The sequence below is a fragment of the Macrobrachium nipponense genome, chromosome 26 (genome assembly GCF_015104395.2).
Source record: "Macrobrachium nipponense isolate FS-2020 chromosome 26, ASM1510439v2, whole genome shotgun sequence".
Classification (NCBI taxonomy): domain Eukaryota; kingdom Metazoa; phylum Arthropoda; class Malacostraca; order Decapoda; family Palaemonidae; genus Macrobrachium; species Macrobrachium nipponense.
Window position 1 is genome coordinate 44,454,803 of NC_087215.1, and position 13,437 is coordinate 44,468,239.

At 37.2% G+C, this 13,437-nt stretch overlaps 1 protein-coding gene across 1 annotated transcript in view; it reads left to right on the forward strand.

Annotated features, from left to right (window-relative positions):
* LOC135200240 (uncharacterized) overlaps positions 1 to 13,224 on the forward strand; it is a 61,290-nt gene extending 48,066 nt beyond the window's left edge. The window contains 6 exon segments of the mRNA XM_064228689.1: positions 6,731 to 7,662; positions 7,665 to 8,094; positions 9,412 to 9,651; positions 9,909 to 9,992; positions 12,540 to 12,699; positions 12,946 to 13,224. Of these exon segments, the coding sequence (XP_064084759.1) occupies positions 6,731 to 7,662; positions 7,665 to 8,094; positions 9,412 to 9,651; positions 9,909 to 9,992; positions 12,540 to 12,699; positions 12,946 to 13,054 (1,955 nt within the window). The 3' untranslated portion in view covers positions 13,055 to 13,224.
* Positions 13,225 to 13,437: the final 213 nt, after the last annotated feature.

The following is a 13,437-nucleotide window of genomic DNA, read 5'->3' on the forward strand; positions in this document are numbered from 1 at the left end:
GAAAAATGACTAAGAATTCGGTTTCCCACTCCAGTGAAAAAATAAGGTTGCCACAACCAGGTCAATTCTTCTTTAAGGCATATAGGCAAAATCATGAAAGCCTGACCTGCTAAATATTGCATAGTTATATTTTTACATTTCTTCCATTACTCTGTGACGTATAGATGCCACTCCACTGAGGTGACCTTGAGGAGTAATTGGCAAATCTGAAACTTCTTAATAATCATAACTGAACGAGACAAAAACCCTTTTGATTCTTTCGGCATCATATGTGAAATGGTGTTCGCCATTTTTCTTTGTACCCAGACTTGAGCATTTAGAGGTAGTATCTACCTACCAATGAAAAACCGAGCAGTAGCAGTTCCGAAGTACATACTCAGGGAATACGTAGTTGCGATGCTACTTCTGTATGGCTCTGTCTCTCCAAATCTCAAGGATGATTTCTGGAACAAAGAGACCATTATCAAAGTGGCTATCATCACTATCTGTAAATATGGTGAGCTTATGTATTTTATTCAAAACATGTGATTGTGATCTGATTTATTGAATGTACTTAGGGGAAGTTTTGAAAATGCAGGAGCACCTTTGGAGTTTTCAAATGTGTATGACAACTGGAGCTAGGCAGATTCAGATCAGCCGCATGATCAAGAACACCACATGACTCGAAAACGAAGGAGTACTTCTACCTGCTAAAGATAAATACGCATGCGCTGTATGTTCCCTGTGATTCACATACTTTGAATGTCATGCTTGCTTTTGCCCTGAAATTCTTCATAATGCACCTGACTGGCTACACTTCCTTTGGAATCTTTAGCTTACTTTACGGAAAATTTGTCTTCTAATCTTGTGGCGACAATACAGCCACTAGAATTGCATAAAAAAATAGCTGATGTTTTAGGTGCCAGCACTTCCCAAGACAATATCAAAAGGGGAAACATATTTGATTACGAATTTAGAGAGCCAACCAAATCTGTGGCTCACTCCACAGCAAATTCAATGTTTCAGCAAGTGTGAACAATGGGTAATAATGATGCTTGGGAACTGAAAATAGAATGAAATCGTTTGTAATGGTCATGAATAACTGTACAAACACGCCCTCCACTGCAAGAAATTGGCTATCATAATTTGCAGGAGCAATCGTCGGGAGATTAAGAGTAACGCTGGAATTGTTTCAAGGGTTGTTTTGACCAAGGTATATAATAAAATCAGCTCCCTTATTCTATATACTTCGGTTTTGACCACTTGTGCGAAAGGCGCAATCACGAAAGAATTCTGATCGAAAGAGTCATAAAACAGACTTCAGTCAATAATGTTAAATGACAGAATTTCTATTTTTGTAGATATTTTAGTTAAAAATACTGCAGTGTCTCTAGACAGTGATATTCTGTCGAGGAAAACTGCTGACAGACGGGTTAGGAGGAACGTCTCATAAATACTTTGCGTGTTCGAGTCATTATGAAAAATATTCTGACTATGAGTAATAATTATGGATAATTTTTCAGCTTGTGTTTGCCTTGGTTGAACTTTCTAATCTTATTATACATTCGGTTGTAAAGTTAACACTGTTACGGTTTTGTTTCATCTTGTAATTCAGTATGTTCACGTTTATCAATACTTCTACTGCTGGATGAGATAATCCATACATCAGAGATGAAATGTTTGTATAATGCTCAACATACTTAATGAATGATCTCAATGGTGATTTTACCATTTTCTTTATATTTAAAAATAGTAAATAGACTATATTATTGAATTCATAGAATTATAATCTTTTAACAAAACAAAACTTTTACGGATAGCCCAAGAGTCTTTAGTTGTTCGAAACGGGGAAGGGGGCCGTGCGTGTAGGTGTGTGTGAGGTCTGGCCCGCTCAGATTTGTGCACAGAGGAACTTCTCCTCAAAATACACCATGTCGTAACCTCTCCAAACCTTTTCTCTAGCAGCTTCTTTTTCTCTTGTTTGGAATTCACTTTCTAAAACTTCATTTCACTTTCGGTTGCACAAACAAACTTCAGGAAAAACTTCTGCTGCCCTCTGGCCTCAGCCACAGGATCCGCCTCATATCCCATCCTGCTGCTGTCGATAGAGCGCTTGATCTGAAATACCTGTTTCATGAATCTGGTTTCCACCAACCGCGATCACATTTGATTGTTGTGCCTGATTCCCTGTTTCCATAATACGTCTCCTCGGAGCTTTGCTCCTCTTGCCATTCTTCCTCTTGCGCTCGCCAGGGCGGTCAACACCGTTCACCCGTCTGCAAGGCCAATTCAAGAGGTCAGTCGGACAGAGGATTATCCCTGAGTCACCCTTATGGGCTCATCGCGCTCGCCACAATGCTACAAGGTCTTGTAGGGAAGTGGAAACAACCAACTTATTTCAACTTTGATGAAGCAAATCTAAAGCAGTTGCTATTAGAAATCATGATGCATGTTTCTGACATGCTATTGTTTCTGACATGGGATCAGGCAATCTTCACATGTGGAAAGAATTTGGCATTGATCCTCTTGTCAATAGGATTTCATTCAAGAATGCAAGTGCTGACAGGGAGATATACGCTTTTGCCGACGTTCCCCATTTGATAAAATTAGTCAGCAATAACTTAATTGATTCAGGCTTTTATTTAGGCAGTGATTTCATTTCTGACACAAGCATCCGTGAAATGGTCTGTAAAATGAATGAACTCCAACTCCATCCAAGCTTCCTCTGATTTTATCTCAGTGATAAACGACTGGTTTGATATAATGAATTCAAACAACATGTATGGCGATATACCAGCGAGAAATGGTTTTGGGATTAATAAAGAATTGCAGATAAATACTTTGGAAAAGGTCATAAAGGTAATGAATTCTTTAAAAGTAAAATCACAGAAAACAAAATGTCTGTACAAATTCTTTCTAGCAGTCGGTTATCGGTCTTTGTAATATGCTTAGAGAGGTTTTTAATGTAGATTACATCATGACACAAAAGTTGAATCAAGACTGCCTAGAGCATCTGTTTGGTTACATGATGTTGTTGAATTTAAGTTTAATCTTAGGTAATTGATTCTGGGAATAATGTCAAAAATTAGTGAAAAAACGAACGTCATTGCCAAGAGCAACAATTATGATATGTTGACAAATGAGTCTGCATGCCGTTCAAAATACTGTGGAGATAGAGAATTGACATTAGAAATATACCTGACCAGCTCACTGTTTAAAGATTTAGATTTTGAATGCCCCACAGAAGGTATAAACAATCAGATTCTGGATAAAAAACAACGAAAAAAGGCCTGCTGCTGTAATTGAAGAAGCTCTTAAATACATAAGTGGTTATATATTGTCAAAACGTTTTCTACAAAATATCCACAATTAAGAAAAAATGAGTGTATAAATGCAAATGAATCGTCTGTTTCCTTCTTCGCTCTCTTTCACGAACATCATCAAGACATCTGCATGTGTCAGGAGGCTTAATTTCTTCCTTTCTTTAATCTAAAAGTGACACATACACATACACACATATATATTTGTATGCATATGTAGAATGTACATATGCAATTGTAATACCCACAATACTCTCATAACTTCTCGAATTCTGTGGGCTTTTTTGGAAAACTTGTCACTACAAAGCCTTGAGATCGAAGTGCAAGAAATATGAAGAAATTATGATTTCTGGCAACGGAAAATGAGCCCGCGATACCATAATCACGACGAGGTCCCGTTTCCGACGCGGCCACGTGACCTCGTTGTGATTATAGTAACCCAGGTTTGTTTCCCGCTGCCGGAGTTCATAATTTCTTCATATTGCACTCGGATCTCAAAGCTTTGTAGTGAAAAGCATATCCAAAAAAGCACGAAGAATTCAAGAAGTTGAGGTCATTATGGCTATTACAATTGCTACATTTATATATATATATATATATATATATATATATATATATATATATATATATATATGTGTGTGTGTGTGTGTGTGTGTGTATGTGGGTGCGTGTGTATGTATGTATGTATGTATGTATGTATGTATATATATATATACATATATATATTATATAAAGGTATAAGCCACGAAGGAAAAATAGACAACAGAGTTTCTACAAGATCTGCTGAGGAAAGGACGTCGAAGTCGAAAGATCTTGTAGAAAACTCCGTTGTTTATTTTTTCCTTCGTGGCTTATAACTTTTTTTATGGATTTATCACGTTCCAAACTTTCGTGATTCCGTTATACATCATACATATATATATATATATATATATATATATATATATATATATATATATATATATATATATATATATATATATATATATATATATATATATATATATATATATATATATATATATATATATATATATATATATATATGAATTATTATCACATAACACTGATTCCTATATGTATTAAGCTACAGATGTCCTTAAATATCCAATTTGCTCTACCTCAGAATTAATACATTTTCATATGTTAACCAAAGGGGAATTTTATAGTTGATAATAATTTCGTCCTCTGGTGGATTCGAACCAGCGCACAGAGGAGAAATCAGGACTTCAGTGACATCTTAACCAACTTGGCCAACAAGTGAGGTATAAGTTGATACTGATTCCGACCTTACAAACACTGTTGAACTCAGATATTTGTAATTAGAATCAATACCCCACCTCTGCCATGTTAACAAAGCTATATGTTTTCCCACATAGCTATATTATAAACTATTATCTTACTGTGATTCATATACATGCATAAAGCTACAAATGTCCTTTAATATCCAATTTGTATTCCACAAAGGAAAAAGGTTTTTCTTAGAAAATGCCGAGCAACTTCGTCCTCCAATGGACCAGACTCTTCTTAAAGCGTTTATTTAGGAAGGAGATAAAGTTTACATTGTATGCAACCAAGAAAAGCCTAAAATCTTAAACATTTGAAATACAGTTACCAAAAACTAGTAGTTTGAGCTGCAACCATTCAGCAGTAAAATAGCAATAAAACAAGAATAGTAGTTGAAAAAATGAAAAATATAAAAATATCAAATAAGGTTACTTGGTTTTAGTGCAACTTTTTCATACCCTAGTACCATTAGTAAAACTCTAATTCGTAATAATCCGGAAAACAATGAAGGAGTCATTGCTAGTTTTGGTAACGTTATTCCATATGTTTAAGATTTTAGGCCTTTCTTGGCTACATACATTGTAAACTTTATCTCTTTCCTAAATAAACGCTCTAAGAAGTCCATTGGAGGACGAAACTGTTGGGCATTTTCTAAGAAAAACTTTACATTTTGATTTTTCTATGTGGAATACAATTGAATATATATACATATATATATATATATAATATATATAAATATAATATATACATATATATATGACACACATATATATATATATATATATATATATATATATATATATATATATATTATATATATATATTATCATCGAGGAGCGTCACCCCCCGCTATTTTCATATTTGGTATGCGTTTAGCCGGAGCGTTAGGCGAACTGGTAACACTCAGTCCCTCCCCCCTCTCTCTCTCCCTCCTACTCAAGGCGACCACTGGTAATAGCCTTCCTCTCCTATCCTTATCTCGCTCTCTCTCTCGCTCTCTCTCTCTCTCTTCTTCTCTCTCTCTCTCTCACTCTCTCTCTCCCTCTCTCAAGGCGACCACTGGTAATTGCCTTTATCTCTTTCTCTCTCTCTCTCTCTCTCTCTCTCTCTCTCTCCATTCTATCAGGTCATCAAATCAGAGTCGGAACTACAAAAATAGACATTTATTCAAAGTAAAGAAAGTATTAATTGAATGATTCAGGTTCTTACAGGATAATTAATGGAATGGTAATTCACAGATCAATTAACCCAGATAAACCCCCGGTATTTATATGTCTTAATCAGTAATTAGTCACACCAATTATCTCTTCTCCAAAATATTATAGTTCCCTCCACACAGGACACTTAGTCCCTCACTAGATCCGCCTGTTTAAAAGACAGAACACACTCGTGAGCACACACAATTGTAAAGACAAAGTCAAAAGATTACATGAAATAGAATGTCTTTACAAAATATCAAAACAAACCATCCCTTTGGCTAAATCACAGTAACTTACCCATTACAGCTTGGAAAATCACACACTTTAACAAATATAACTTTCGCAGAGCTATCCCAGCATTCTGCCTTTTCTCCCCGTAACTGTCTCCCTAGTTCTTGGCTAAACCATGCCATTAAGAATGGACATAGTTCGTATACGTACACATGAATTCGCACTCTTCAGTAACTGGTCACAGCCAGTTTTCAAAGGCGCCTTGAACAATAGCCTCTCGAACTCACATACCCAGAGAACGAACATTGACCTGCTAAGTAAGCATCTTAGTGTCACACCATCTCTGAAAAGAGATATCAGCTTTTCTTAATTAAGCACATCACATTATAATGGTATATTAAACATATTATTAATTATAGCCCTCTTTTATATAACACACACACACACACACATATATATATATATATTATATATATATATATATATATATATATATATATATATATATATATATATATATATATACATATATATATATATATATATATATATATATATATATATGTGTGTGTGTGTGTGTGTGTGTGTGTGTGTGCAATGTGTGGACACAAGTATTGCCAAGATTTTGTCAAGCATATATGTAGCAATAGAGGCGTCATTTATTTTTATTTCCTGATGAAGTTCTACTAACAAATGCTACTCTTGCACAAGCAGGTCTGCAGTCTGGGTTCATCCTTACCCTGCTTTACATCTTGTGCGTCTTGCGTAACGACGTGCAACTAGACTGTCCTCATTTACGGTACAGCTACGATGACCTGGATGGTCCTCCTGTTCTGTCGTCCCAGCCCCACCACAGATATTATGGATCTCTGGACTCAACGTTGTCACACCACCGCCACAGATCATTTGCATCCTGTGTTATTTTCTCAGTGGCTGAAAGAGATGGTGAAATAGGCAGTCTTGATGGAAATGCATCCCGAAAGCTTCCTGAAATAAAGGCAGAAGAATATAGCCCCGCCGGGAGTACTGCCTCTACGAAAGCGAGCGTATCCAAGAGCGTGGGACATCTTGGAAACTTGGGAGAAAGGGCTTTACCCGATAGCAAAGGAGAGTTTTCGTCGTCCTTTGACATCCCGACTCCCCTTCTCATCCCTGCCCTTGCAGTGCCTCTCGAGGCAGCGAAGACCATAAGCATGAGTAGCATATATGGAACGCCACCAGATATAACGGTGACAGAAGACACTTCTCCAGATGAAGAAATCTCTGTTCATGCCCCATCTGCAGGTTCGATGAAGACTATCAGTCTCTATGGGACGCCTCCACAAGGAACGGCCACCATTGATGCTCCTCATGACAGCGAACGTAGCCATGATGCTGATACCGGAGTGTCTCAAGGAGATGCAGTTAAGAATGAAACCATTTCAGGTTCTTCTCTGGAACGTCTTTCGAGAAAAGATGAAGAAATTGTACAGGATATAACCAGCATGAATATGAGTCAAACTCGTATTGAGCGGCAGGCCTCTTTGAATGAAAATGGTGGAGTAACTCATTTTGCAGGATCATATAGAGTGACACCTAGTCTCATAGCCTCTAAGGTCAAAATTGTGACTAATGTGAGAACGAGGAACAAGGAAATGTCAACGGCAGACTTCTCGAAAAAAGAAGAGAGATTTGTTTGTCTAAATCCGCCAGCGACAGCGCTCTGGACAATGCAGACAGCGTAACGTTGCTTGCTTCATCTAAAGCGAGGATCGTGGAAGGCCACCCGGAATGTTCTAGATCGAGGCTCATCAGCGTAAGTACTCCCGAATCACTCAATTATTTCACGTTCTCTGATTATGGTTATAGGGATTCCAGAGAAAGCTTTGATATCCGGCATGACCTGTCCAAGAAGATTTCTGAAGATCGACCGGACCACGATGCGGTCGACGGCTACTCTAGAGACACTTGGTGCAGGGCCATACTCCGAGGAGTAAGCGATGCCATAGCAACCACCTTTAGAAGCCGTGCTGATGGACTGAGGGCCATGGTTATCGCAGACGTCGTCGCCAACTTTTTGGTTTCGTTCGTCATTGTAGGTGAGCGAACTGTCATAGTTGTCTGTTGCTCCTGATGGGATACAAGATATTTCAGAGAAAAATTACATCATTTTTCTAGCTGTCAATGTTGTATAAAAATTGCATTTTAATTGCTGGACAAAAATGCAAGAACTGTCATCACACGTAGATGACATATCAAATGTATGTGATATAATGACATAATGTTGGAATATTTAATTGCTGGTGAAGTACTGGGAGCGTTCGTTCTTCAACGAGAGGCCGCTTCTTTGAAGGGAAGCTTCCCTCGCCACATCTATTTCAAAGGACTGCCGCCACGTGTCAGCGAAAGCTGGATGACAAAGAGTCTGTAGTGCTGTAGAATTTTCCTTTGCGACTTTCAGAATGTAGAAATTTCACCGGTTGATGTAGCAAAAACATCAAGGAAATTTGAAGCTAGGTCAGAAAGTAGTGTCAGTGATGGGAGATGATTTACCAAAAACTTTCAGTCCTCATAAAATGCTTTTAATGATTTAGTACATAGAATATTAAAATGCGTCTGTATGAAAACGCATTTTAGAATACTAAAATGCGTTTGTATGAAAACTCATTTTAGAATATTAAAATGCGTCTGTATGAAAACGCATTTTAGAATATTAAAATACGTCTGTATGAAAACGCATTTTAGAATATTAAAATGCGTAGACGAGTAAACTGACGACGGAGAATAGGAAGGGGAACTTGCCGAAAGAGAAGTGTTGTGACAATGGCCCCAAAAGAGTCATTGGCGCCTTCGTTTTTCTGTCAGTTGGAAGGGTGGCAGTTGTGTTTCAAGGATGAAACTAGGAGAGAGAAAACTGCCGTCATAGCAGCTACAAAAACATCTAGATTATGAAATTATTCTTTTGTGAATTTAAATATTGTCTAGTCATGTGGAGAGAACTGGAAGAAATATGTTAACAGTATAACAGCAACTTCGCCAATTTAAAAAAGTAATCATTGTAATAGTTATATATTAATATACAAACAAATAATTAAGGAATATGAAAAAAAAACATAGATAAGAAAACGAGACACTTTCATGCTTGAAGACCTACGTTTGACCTACTAAGATCTCGCTTTTGGCTCCGTAGGTCCACTTCCTTCGTACGAACATGAGATCAAATGTCTATGTAATATTGGAATTATATATATATATATAATATATATAGATATATATATAGATATATATATATATATATATATATGCGCGGATGTAATATGCGCAAAAAATCAGTCAATTCTTTCCAGGCAGATCGAAAGGTGGATGGATGGATGGACATAATCATGACAAAAACAAACTCCTCAATTTCATTCCAGGTGAAACCGATAACACTTTCTTGTACCTAAACTACAAGTTTGGTTGGGACTTCGCGGAGTACTCTATCTATTACGGAATCAAATGTGCCGTTGACGGTTGCTCCCTGTTGGTTCTGCTTCCCCTGCTACGTCGATTTGTGGGTGTGAAGGATGCCGCTGTGGGCGTCATGGGAGGACTCAGTCGCTGCGCCTTCTTCCTCATGCTGGCACTCGTCCAGTACTCCTCGCAGGTTTACGCTGGTAGGACTCCCTCTGCCCCCCGTCTCTGTGCTTGGATGCGGGCATGTGTGTGTGTTTGTGTGCATGAGACAGAGAAAGAGAGTTGTGGAAGGGGGGATTTCTTGTGAGTAAAATGCAGACATACAGAAGTACAGTAATAATTTTGAACTGTACTTTATTGCCATAGCATAGCTGAGATTTCTTGCCTAAGATGCCTTATTTGCGATGATATTTTGTGTAGTACCATTAACCGAATTCTGTTCTGTTTGTTCCCACAGTTCCTTTCATCGGTATTTTCGGTCAGTATTTGTTTGTAGCAGAAAGATCTATCATGTCCACGTTGGTGGAGGAAGATGAACAAGGTCAGTAATTTGGCTTCATCAGTACATATTATGCTGTAGTAATTTTCCTGTAGATGGAAAGTCGTGTTACGGGTTTCTTTTTATTCTCTTTCTCTCTTCTCTTCTCTTTATTATTAGTCAGTCTTTTCTTCGGTAACCTTAGTTGTATTTGTAAAGTTAATAATTGTTATAATGGGTTAACCTTCATCTATATTGTGTGTGGTTGAGTTTTTCTTTTCTTAGGAACATTGTAGATTCATGAAATCATATTAAATCGTTTCCTTTCATTATCCAGTCTCTCAGGAGTTTCTAGGGTACTGGGACTCTGGCAAGTTAAACACCACTTAGTTTATCTTAATTATATTAATGAATATAAGTTCACAGTTAATACACTACACAAAAATTCACAGGGAACAGAGACTACACCGACCCAACCTCACCATATAAAGTTTCGTTCTTGACTGAACTTTCCTGAGACCTCGAGTGAAGTCTCAACCGAACTTTTACATTTAGCTCCTCCTTAACTTCAACTAGGATACACCCTACTTCTTCTTGAGTGGCTTTTCCTGCTTCCGGTGCCACCCCGAGATCAGTCTTATTGATTATCCTAATCTATCGTAACCACCCACTTGAGGTGTCAAAGTTCAGATCTTCCACTGGAGTCAACATAGATTTGTTTTGGCATGTTACTGCCTGTGTTTGGTCTCGTTTTTCAAATTGCTATGGCTGCAATATTTTCCTACCACACTTCTACCTCCTTCTGGCCTTCATCTACCATAACTCTACCATCATTCTACCATAACTCTACCAGTGGATTTTCCTATCTAATTGTCCCTACATATATTTACACAGACTTCTGTTGTATTCCTAACAGTCATAGTCAATAACAGTAAGAATTCTAGCATTCATTGATGGGAATTTCCGGTTCAAATATCTATGTTAGATTACACTAGCTTTGTTGGAGAAATAGAGGACTGACATTCCATTGGCAGATTCCGTTCCCCGGCAGATTTCAGTCCTTGAAACACTATGAAATGAGGAGACGAGGGAAGTCACTCTTCAGTTAAAAAGCAATTGTCATATCCGTAAATTCCGTACATATTTGTTTACCTGTCATTGGCTACTTCTCCTATGTTTATCTGTCATTGGCCACTTCTCCTTTGTTTACCAGTCATTGGCCACTTCTTTGTTTGCCTGTCATTCCCCACTTCTCATTTCCTGTTTAAAATTTTGGCTGTTTTTCTATCATTGTATAACGGCAGATTCTAAAAATTTCGTGACAAGACATCTTTTGATCTTGCCATTATACAAGTTGCTTCCCATTGTAATTTCATATTAGTCGTGGCCTGTTTCATTTTGACCCCTTTATTTGTATCATGTTTAAGAGTGACCTTAACGATACAATCACAGACTTAAATACAAATTAGTTGCCTCACAGATATTTTCTTTGTATATGTAAATTTAATATGTTTTGGGAATAAGTTTTTGTTGACCAAAGGTTTGAATGCCGCCCCGGATTATTCTTTAATTGTCTTGAGTGTCTGTGCAGTTGGACTTGATCTTTTTGTAAACCCCTTAAATTGTACCCATGTTTATGTTCGTTTGGGAAGGTTACTAATTCTCCAGATGTGTTGGATTCTAGGTACTAATCTCCTTATAATCCCTTCCCTGTCCTCTCAGTTTCTCATGTACGTCAGTCAGTCTGCTAAGTAAAGGACGTTGAGTCAAAAAATCTTGCAGCTGCTCCAGTGTTTCACTTTCCTTCGTGGCTTATAACTTTATATATATATATATATATATATATATATATATATATATATATATGTATATATATGAGGTTGTAGTCCACAGGAGAAAAGAAAAGCTGAAATTCCTTTTAGCTCAACAATTTCGGCCTCCACTGTTGAGCTAAAGGAATTTCACCTTTTCTTTTCAACTATGGTGGACTACAACCTCATATATCTATCTTCGTGAAAAGGAAAACTAAAACCTCATATAATATATATATATATATATATATATATATATATATATATATATATAATATATATGTGTGTGTGTGTGTGTGTGTATATATATATATATATATATATATATATATATATATATATATATATATATATATACACATATATATGTATGTATATGGCCATGATGAATGTATGAATGTGAAACAGGAGTGAAAGACCCCAATTGTACGTATTACGTGATCGCACAAACTAAATACGATGAAACAAAAGATTACAGAAAAGACTTAGCTTTACAATCCAAACTAAAACAGAACTAAAAGGAGTATATGAACTTTCTAAAGGATAAAAATGTCATTACTTTGGGGTTGGGTCTCCAGGTTAAGAACAGGAAATCTGAGGTAACTGGATAGACCCTGAGGACAACGTAGTACATCAAGCGGGGCTGTCAGTACTATTTAGTTTCGGTTTTAGATCTTGGAACATTTTGTGCAGAATTGGGTCAAGAGTTTATGGACTTGGGCTTAAATTGATGTGAGTAGGAACACCGACTGATTTTCAAAAAATAAGAACAATAAGAAGTAACTGTGCTATTTCACAGGCCGAGTCTTTACCGTGCTATCATCGGTGGACCAGCTGGCACTACTGCTGGGCGCTTTAACTTTCGACAACGTCTTCTCAGTCTTCATCAAAAAGTCAATGCCAGGCGTGACACTTCTCATCGCAGGCTTCGTCGTGTTAATACCTACTGTTATATTCGGGTATGTACTGTCTTTAGACTGTAATGGTATTTACAATAAACTTAATCAAGAAGAATCCGGTATACAAGACGACATGTTTACGAGTTTGAAGTTCTAGTTATTTCGTTACAAAAGACAACGACCTGAACCTGTTTTGTATCATTATCTGCATATTATTTTGTGAATAGTTTGGATAATCCACCTAAAGACGTTTTCTATGTTCCTCAATACTGGAAATTGGCGCGATAACTATTTCCCTTGTTCCAGAGCGCTGTACTTCTCCATAAACGCCCGTCTCAGAATGACGGAAGAAGAAGGTGAAAACGACTCGAGAGAAAGTGATTCTTTGGTGGCAGATAACAGGAGTTATATATAAGTACAAGTTCTTACAGCAAGCACTATGATTAAACATTAGAAATACAATGGGTATGTAGACCGAACACGAGTCAATTCTTCTTCTTCTTCTCCTTTTATAATAATGTTAGAGATTGTTGAAGTAGAATAAACATTCTTCATGGAGAGCATCAACTGGAAACGTAATCTGAAGTCCTGTTTTTCCTTAATCCTTGTCATGTGGCCATTGCCCCTTGCTGAAAGATATTTACGGGGATTTCACATCTAATGAAGAAGAGCGTCAGTATTATGAACTCAAAAGAAGAGATGTTCAACATCAAAGAACGCATCTGTCTACTTCTGTCCCTGTAGGTTTTCCCAGATATGGAATGCTGCAATAATGACCTCGTCTGGGTTGATGCATGC